This window comes from Nomascus leucogenys, chromosome 15 (genome assembly GCF_006542625.1).
Source record: "Nomascus leucogenys isolate Asia chromosome 15, Asia_NLE_v1, whole genome shotgun sequence".
NCBI lineage: Eukaryota > Metazoa > Chordata > Mammalia > Primates > Hylobatidae > Nomascus > Nomascus leucogenys.
In genome coordinates, this window is record NC_044395.1 from 72,955,043 (window position 1) to 72,963,972 (window position 8,930).

The 8,930-nt window shown below is 49.1% G+C and overlaps 1 protein-coding gene across 5 annotated transcripts in view; it reads right to left on the reverse strand.

The window, feature by feature from the left end:
- DKK3 (dickkopf WNT signaling pathway inhibitor 3) overlaps positions 1-5,584 on the reverse strand; it is a 46,390-nt gene extending 40,806 nt beyond the window's left edge. Inside the window, exons 1-2 of one of the 5 annotated variants that reach the window (XM_030829504.1) lie at positions 5,393-5,584; positions 4,143-4,381 (exon numbers count right to left, since the gene is read on the reverse strand). In XM_030829504.1, coding sequence (XP_030685364.1) covers positions 4,143-4,381; positions 5,393-5,462 — 309 coding nt within the window. In that variant the 5' untranslated portion in view covers positions 5,463-5,584. Of the gene's footprint in view, positions 1-4,142; positions 4,382-4,642; positions 5,283-5,392 lie in introns of those variants that run through there. The other 4 variants (XM_030829507.1, XM_030829503.1, XM_030829506.1 and 1 more) reach the window with 4 other exon arrangements.
- Positions 5,585-8,930: the final 3,346 nt, after the last annotated feature.

An 8,930-nucleotide genomic window follows, 5' to 3' on the forward strand; every position in this document is an offset into this window, starting at 1 on the left:
CTCTGTTCCAGGCAATAGCGAACTACAGCAAGTTCCAGAAGGCTAGCGGGAAAATAATATAAAGAGTAGACCAGAAAGAGAGGGGAGTCAGGGAACCGACTAGAATTAGGTCTAGGAGATGGGAGCTACCTCTGGGTAGGGACCTTGTAGGTGGGAAAGACTCTAAGTCTAGAAGGATCAAGCCACTGAGAGATGGCCACTGGGTGAGTCAAGTCATTGCCTGCAGCATCCTCGGAGAGGAACACAGTGGAAAGTACCAGGATTCTGGAGTCAGACAAGGTGAGTTCAAGTCCTGGCTCTGCCACAAAGTAGCTGTATGACTTTGGGCAAGATACCAAATCCCACTAAACCTCAGCTTACTCATTTGTAAAATAGGGATGTCCTACTTTGTTGAGTAGATGTAAGAATTAAGGACCATAAAGTAGATATAAGAATTAAGGCATAAAATACACTATCTGCCACACAGCAAAGATGAAATACACAGCTGTTTTTATCATGTTGCCCTTTAAGAAGTCAGTTTCAAAAGAAGCCAGTTTGTTTTGCCAGAGTTCTGAAGGGAATGGGTAGCTAGAAGCAGGAAGAGCAGACAGTTGATATCACGTGTTTGAAGAGCTTGCCAACAAAGGGAAGAAGAAATGGGGCTGAGATAGAAGACAGAGCGGGCAAGAAAACGACTTTTCTTAAAAGCAAGAGACCTTGCCCTCAGTTACCACTCTGGTTAGTGATAGAAAAAACGCAGCTGGGAAGAGAAGACTGAAGGTGCTGGAGAGGACCCACCCAGAAGAAGAGAATGCTTTAGTGTTTTTTAAATTCCCATCGGGATCAGTTTGGCTTTCAAATAATTGACAAGTTGCCAAACCTAGAATTTGCTCTGGGCTGAGCAGATAGTCTTTTTATAAAACTTTTCCCCCCAGCTCAGCCACTGGTTATTTCAACAGAATGAGCTAACGGTTCTTAAATGGCACCATGAACTAAAAGTATAGTTTACAATGGAAATTTCAACCGCAACTATTATTGCCACTAGCAAGAGAAACTTAAGTCTGAAGCAAAAGGAGCTGTTTCATAGAGGAGGAATGTGAATGCTATTAAAAATGGCACTTATAGTTGGTTAAATCTGTGTGTCTGCAAAAGGGGTATAGTAGGAAAAATTGAAGAGATGAATCCAGGCTTGGAATTGGAGTTCTTGCTAGGAATAGGTGAGGCAGTAAGAACATTCCAAAACTAGTGAGTTACAGAACTGGCCATGAGGGGAGGAGAAACAGAGTGGTTATATCTTCAGAATACATTGATTGGTAGCATACGGAATAGTAGCACAGGAAAGTAGGAATATCCCAGATTGAAGGCATTTGAAGATTTGCTTCTCCCAATAATGACCATACAAGTAGAGCTGCTTTGTCCTTCCCCTTAAGAAACTTCAACAGCTTGAGTCAGCTGGAACATTGAAAATGCCAGGAAGTTACTTGAAAGCAGATTCATGATTCAACTATGTAAACAAATAATGCATCTGGCCCAGGTCCTTTTTGATTTTTCCCCTGAACAATGACTAAATACCAATTATCCTATGTCTATGAGATTTAAGGGGCATTCTGGCAGTCTCCACAAAAAGTTAATACTAGTAACCACAGTCTATAAACAATCTATTGTATTCTATTTTTGAAGATATCTAAAAGATACTTTTAATATTTTAAGATTGATTTTTAATGGTTTAAGATATTTTAAAAGACAGATTTTATTGAGAATCTATCAGACTCTAGTGGTGTTTTGTTATCATTCATACTGCTACTACTAATATGATGATAATGATATCTATTACTTATTTACAACCAACCATCATGTCATCCTTACAGCCCCCTCACAATGAAGCTACCTGTATTACACCTGTTTTACTTAACCCCATTTTAGGCAGTCAGCAGATGGCCTGCCCTAGAACCACAGACACCACAAGCTCAATTTAATTTGAAGCTGCAGAGTGAAGAGACATTGGGGCCTATATGACTCCCTTCACCCTTTAATTGTTCCATGTCATGATAGTTTTGCAATCACAGGAAACAAAGATCATGGATCTTGGGCTCTTGACCTGAGCAGTGGATATTCAGGGACAGCTCCCAACTCACTGATTTGCTTTACTTGCATCATCTCATTTAATTCTCACCTTACCCTAAAAGGTGGACATTTCCCCACTTCAGACTCAGAATGCCACTGCCAGTAAGTGGCAGAGCAGGGACTGGATGAGGGAAGATCAGTCCCCACTGCTTGTTCTCCTGCCACGGTGTTCAACCTCTCTCATCCTGTACCCACTGCCAGCGAGGACACCTCTGGGAAAGAGTGGGGTAGAAGTGACAGCCCACATCTCCTCTGGTGGCAAACTTCAACCCCCCAACCTACACAGAGCCACATCTAGAGGGAGGAAAGCTGGAGTCTTGGCAAAATCCAGTCTGGATAACGCCCATGGAGAAGACCCTGTCACTAGGTCCTGCAGGGCCCCACACTGCTCTGCTCAAGAAGAGACTGGGGAGGCCCTTGCTGCTCTCTCTCCTCCCTCAGCAGAAGCTAACGTCAGAGGACCACGCTGCAGACTTTCTGAACAGTGGTGGACACAAAAACATAGAGGTGACTTAGTCAGTCTTACTGACAATCTGTGTGCAGGAGGGAAAGTCCTAGAACCTGGATAAGGAAAGCAGATGGCCTGCCCTAGAACCAGAGGCATCGCGAACTCCATTTAATTTGAAGCTGCAGAGTTAAGAGACATTGGGGCCTATCTGAATCCCTTCACCCTTTAATTGTTCCATGTCGTGATTGTTTTGCAATCACAGGAAACCGAAAGATTATGGGTCTTGGGATCTGGGCCTGTCCAGTGGATATTCAAGGACAGCTGCCCAATTCACTGCCTCCCAAGCCAGTGCCCCCTTCACTGCAAACTCCACAGGCTAACTGTTGTGGAGTGGGAGGGGAAATAGCCCCAAACTACGAAGGGCTGCGGGGAGAAAGCAACTTCTCCCTGGAGACAAGGGCCAGCAGTTAAAGCTTTGCCCAAGGGGGCTATCAAGCTGGAGACGGCAGGGATGTGAAGCCAGACCGGGGTGAACCAGCCTGGACATTGGTTTCCTGCTGACTCCTTCACTGGGATGGCTCTAGACACAGGCTACAGACAGATTGGGCCCAACAGCGCCCACGCCTACCCACCCCAGGCACCAGGGACAGCTCCCCGCACCTGGATGGAGAGGGCTGGGCCAGTGACATCTCCTGCCCAGGCAGCCCTGGGCATCCGTGGGTGACCATCACAGAGGACAGAACAAGATGCCACCCGCAGTGTTTAGACCTGGAGGTGATGGAGGGCAGAAGCTAGGCAAAGCTTTGCTAAGGTACTGTGGTATCTGATAATAGTTGCTAAATACTGCGCACCTATTATTTGCCAGGTGCCCACACATATGACATTTAGTTTTCACAGGAAACTGAGGTGCAGGATATTAAGTGATTTGCCCAATGTCACCCTGCTACTGAGTGGCAGAGGAGGACCTGAGCCCAGCACAAATGCGAAGCACTGTTGGATGGAGGGGGGATTGCCTTTCACATCCTCATCCGCCACTCATATGGTGCTGAGATTTAGGATTTCCATCTTCCCTCTCTGCCCCCACATTGCATGAGAAGCAAGACAGCCCAGACAGACTGCCAGCAAAGCTCAAGGCTCTTTGCCTGTTTGTCCCTGAATGGCATCCTAACAAGCTCAAAGCATAACGGACAAGCTAGAACTTGGCGATGCCTGGAGCTTGCCCCGGGTTTCTGTGAAACCACAGTGCTGGAATATCAGGGGCCCTGCAAACCTCCGCTGACAATAGGGAAGCCCAACGGCATGCCTGACGCCAACTGCAGGCAGGTGGTGGCCCCAGCTACCTAGGTAGGGTCCAGCTGCAGAGCCTCTCGGTGGACAGGCTCAGATCCAGACTTTTTGGCAAGGAGGCAAAACGAGGCGGGAGTCGGGATCACCCCGCTCTGCCTCCAGGCCACTCCGCATCTGCTGTCGGCCCTCCCCAGGCCCCGCGCGGGACCCGAGGTCCCTGGCCAGCGCTCTTCCATGCCTTCCCAGCCTTCGCTGCCCCCAGTCTGGCGCTTCCCAGAGCCCCGCGCCGCCAGGGCGCACCCACCTCTTCTACCGCGCTGCGCAATTTGTGCTGCGTGTCCTCCATCAGTTCCTCAACCTCGCGGAACATCTCGTTGAGGGTGGCCTCCTCCTGCGGGTAGCTGAGAGCCAGGCCGGGCTTGACTGGAGCCGAGGTCGCCATCGGAGCGGGCGCGGGGGCCGTGGGGACCGCCGCCGCCAGCAGCAGGCACAGCAGGGTGGCCCCGAGCCGCTGCATCTCCGCTCTGCGCCCGCAGCCGCCGCCTGTGTGCCCCGGAACGCGATCAGAGGCGCGCGGACCACCCCCCTCGCCCGGCCCGCCGCCCCGCCCCGTTCCGCCCCGCCTCCCGCCCCTGGCGCCCCTCTTTCCCGCACCCGCCCGGAGACGGGAGGAAACTGAGGCCCCTGAAAACGCAGCTCCCCTACACCCGAAAAGACGCGACCCCACCCGCTCCAGCCCGAGCCCCGAGCGCCCTAGGACCCCGCACCCCCATCCTCGAGCACAAGCTGAGCTCTGCTCCTCACCTGCGATGCTGGAGCCCTCGCCAGAGCAACCGAACCCGGATCCTCTACGCTAATAGCTCCCAAGCCCCAGCTCACCTAGACTCTGTCCCCGGTTCAAACCCTAACCCCCTCCTCGACCAGGTCAGAGTGCCCGACCCCTACTTCCACCCCAAGCCTCTCTCAGCCCCTACCTGGGGTCGACCGAGCACAGGTCAGCCTCCTCGCCTTGGCGTCGGGTCCTACTCGAGAGCCCCGCCCCACATCCACCCAAGGGAGGCTGAGCTCAGCCGAGTCGTCCCCTCCCCCGCCGCCGCCCCTCACCCACCCCGACTGGACCGAGTTGCCCTGCGGGCTGGACTGGATCTGCTCGCTCCCGCCGTGAGGCCGCCGGGCTCCGGGTGCAGATGCGGGAGCGGCGCAGTAGGCGGGCCGCGGGTGCGGGACGCGGCGGGGTGCGGCAGCGCCGGTACCCAAGGGAGCCCGCAGTCCGCGCCCCGCCCGCCCACCAGACCCCCCCGAGCCCCGCCCGCCCACCAGGCCCACCCCGCCCCGCGGAGGGGCCGCAGCCCGGCCATTGGCCAGCCCGGGCGCCGGCCACCTCACGCCCCACAGCCTCCTCTTCTGCCTCCGCGACCAGCTCTACGGAAGGCAGCCATCTCTTTCACTGCCTCCCCCTGCACCCGCGGCATCCCAGGCCCCTGTCTTCTCTGGCCTCCAGGCTTGCAACAGCCCACCGAGGTTGGGAGTAGGGGGAATGTCCCTCAGCCCCACCTTGGTCTTTCCAAGCCAACCTCTGTCCTGTGAAATCCTCAGGAAAAATCCCAGCACCCCAGCCTGGCATTCAAGCCATCACCTCTGGCCTTAGTCTGCCATTGTTGACACCGTGTTCCAGCTAGGACAACGCACTTGCAGCTCCTGGAAATGGGAGAACGTCATGAGAAAGTCAGCAAGCTCCTCAAGGGTGGCATAGAGGAGTGGTCAGGACCAGACACCTGCAGCCAGCTCTGCTCCTTCCTACCTTCCCGCCATGGCCAAGTTACCAGATTTGTATGCGTCCCAGTTAGCCCTAATGTAAAACACTGACAAGTCTCAAAAACGTAATATGGAGTGGGTAGTGGAGAATCAGAGAAGTTAGACGATCAGGCCAAACAGCAGGTGAAGGCAGGGCTGGCCAGAGGTCCTGAGTGTAGCTGACTGCTCTCCAGCTTGAAGCCCCAAGACTGCCTTTCTCTGCAGCACTCCCCACATTACTGTTTACCGCCAAAACACAGCTTCCAGCCGCTTTCCCTTCTACTCTGGGCCTGTGGCAGGGCCCTCCTGAACTGCAAGGAAAGCCCCCTTCCCCGGCATCTCCTGCTCTGTCTCTTGGGCATCTGGCAGCCCTGGTTGAGAATTCATTAGCTTTCTGGGGGTGGCTGAGCCCGTCCAGGAACCTGGAGCTGCGTCTCCACATGCCCCAGCTTCTCAGTTCGGGCAGAGTGGACATTAGGAAGAAACTAATGCCGAACTGGAGGGTGATGTGGGGGCATATTGTGGGGCCGAGCTAGGAAATGCAGTGCTGCGGGTTTACAGAGCACATCATGCTCTTCCAGTCCTTCATGTTGCTGGCTTAAAGACCAGGAATTTCCCCAGATAAGATTGTCTTCTGCCTTACATCGTTTGCCATGCGGTCTGGAGGTCTTGACTTTCAGACTGAACCTAAAAATCTCTCTATATTGAACTGCCCCAAGTGTCAAGCAAAGGGACGCTTGTTTGCTTGTATGGAGTCTACATTTTGTATTCCCAAATGTAATAATTTATCAATAGTTCAATTATTAGGTTAAACTACAAACGAAAGAAAGGAAAGAAAGAAAGAGAGAAAGAGAGAGAGAGAAAGAAAGAGAGAGAAAGAAAGAGAAAGAAAGAAAAAGAAAGAGAAAGAGACAGAGAGAGAAAGGGGGAGAGAAGAAACGGTAAGAAAATCTACAGGTCTCAAATATAAGTGGCCTTCCTGCCCAGCTCCATGCCAGTCCTTGCACCAGCCTGAGACATTCATGGGCTCGAAGGAAAAGCCCTGGGGCCAGCTGCAGAGATGAGCCCAAACCAGATCTGGACAGGGAGTGTCAGCTCCAAAGAACTCAGACTGGGGAGCCCAGTGGGGTCAGGGACTTGTTGGAGAAAGGGTCAGTCTGGATGGCCATTGTGAGGTGAGGGGCACAGCAGGCAGAGAGTGCAGAGCCATCCAGGACAATCATAGGTAGAGTAGAGAACATTCTACATTTCCACAATTCCCATTGTGTCACTGGATAAGCTATGTATCCACTAGGAACAGTTGATTTTTTCTTTTAGGGCATTGGAAACACTTTCTGGAATTATTATTTAAAATTTTAGGTTCTCACATTTTCTCTATGAGGGAGCTACCAAGTCATAAACTGGGGACACATTTCATGGTTGAGGAAATGGCAGCAAAGCGGATATAACTTGCTGAAAATTGCCTAGAAAGTGGCCACATGGCAATTTCACAATTAGCCGTCCACCCTCCAGAAACTCATGACCACGTGCAAAAGAAGACATGTATAAAGATGTTTACTGAGGCAGTATTTACAATGGCAAAAAATGTGGAAACTACTTGCCAGTGTTTTCCAGCAGGAGAATGGATAGACCGGGGCTTCTACAATAATAGAATACTGCACAGCAGGTAGAATAATGAACAATATTTATAGGCAGCAACATCACTAACTCTCAAAAATGTAATATGAGGTGGAAAAGGCAATTTGCGAAAAGACATATATGGGATACGATTTTCGCATATCTTAGAAAAACAGAATAGCATGCATTGTTTATGGATTCTCACATATAATAAAAATATAGAAATGTGCAGGCTGCCTCTAAGGTGGGAGGCAAGGAAGGTATGGAGAATGTTTTCAGCTGTATTCATAATATTTTATTTCTTCAAGAAAGGGAGTGTACCAGCCATGGAGGAATTCTGAAACAGAAGTGTCCAAATATTCACATCTGTTTAATCAACCATGATGATTACTTACATCAGGATATATGGGTGTGGCTGGTTCTTTTTATCATTTTTGGTATATTTAAAATATTTTGTGAATAAATTGGTAAATAAAAGCAGAAGGCACCATCTCATCCTCCAAACAAAACAAAACAAAAACAACTCAAAAAACCTCTTGTAGTCAAGTAGACTTTTTTCTTATATCTCTTCTTGACAAAATGCTGACCTTCCCAAGGCCCAGCAGTGGCCTCCTTTACTGTGAGGTGAGGAAGGGTGTCTACACCAGGCTGGAGTAGAGGTATCACATTATCTGACTTCAAACAATACTACAAGCCTATGGTAACCAAAACAGCATGGTACTGGTACAAAAATAGACACATAGATCAATGGAATGAATAAAGAACCCATAAATGAAGCCACACACCTACAGCCAACTGATCTTCAACAAAGTCAACAGAAATTAACAATGGGGAAAGGATTCTGGGAAAATCCTGCATATGGCTAGGCGTATGCAGAAGAATCACAATAGATCCCCTACATCTTACCATATATAAAAATTAGCTCAAGATGGATTAAGACTTAAATGTAAGCTTTGAAACTATAAAAATACTAGAAGAAAACCTAAGAGAAACTCTTCTGGACATTGGTCTAGGCAAAGAATTTATGACTACGACTTCAAAACCAAATGCAACAGTAACAAAAATAGACAAATGGGACTTAATTAAACTAAAAAGCTTCTGCACAGCAAAAGAAACAATCAACAGGGTATATAGACAACCTACAGAATGAGAGAAAATATTTCCAAACTCTGCATCTGACAAATGACTAATATCCAGAATCTATAAGGAACTTGAGCAAATAAAAAAACTCCAAATAACCCCATTAAAAAGTGGGCAAAGGACATGAACAGACACTTTTCAAAAGAAGACATACAAGTGGCCAACAAATATATGAAAATATGCTCAATGTCACTAAATTCATCAGAAAAATGCAAATTAAATCCACAATGAAATACCATCTCATACCAGTCAGAATGGCTATTATTAAAAAGTCAAAAAATAACATGTTGGCAAGGATGTGAAGAAAAGGGAACACTTATACAGTATCAGTGGGAATGTATATTATTAGTTTGACATGGTTTGGCTGTGTCCCCACCCAAATCTCATCTTGAATTGTAGCTCCCATAATCCCCATGTGCCATGAGAGGGACCCGGTGGGAGGTAATTGAATCATGAGGGCAGATCTTTCCCATGTTGTTCTCATGGGAGTAAGTCTCATTGGGAAGAAGTCTAACAAGATCTGATGTTTTTATAAGGTGCT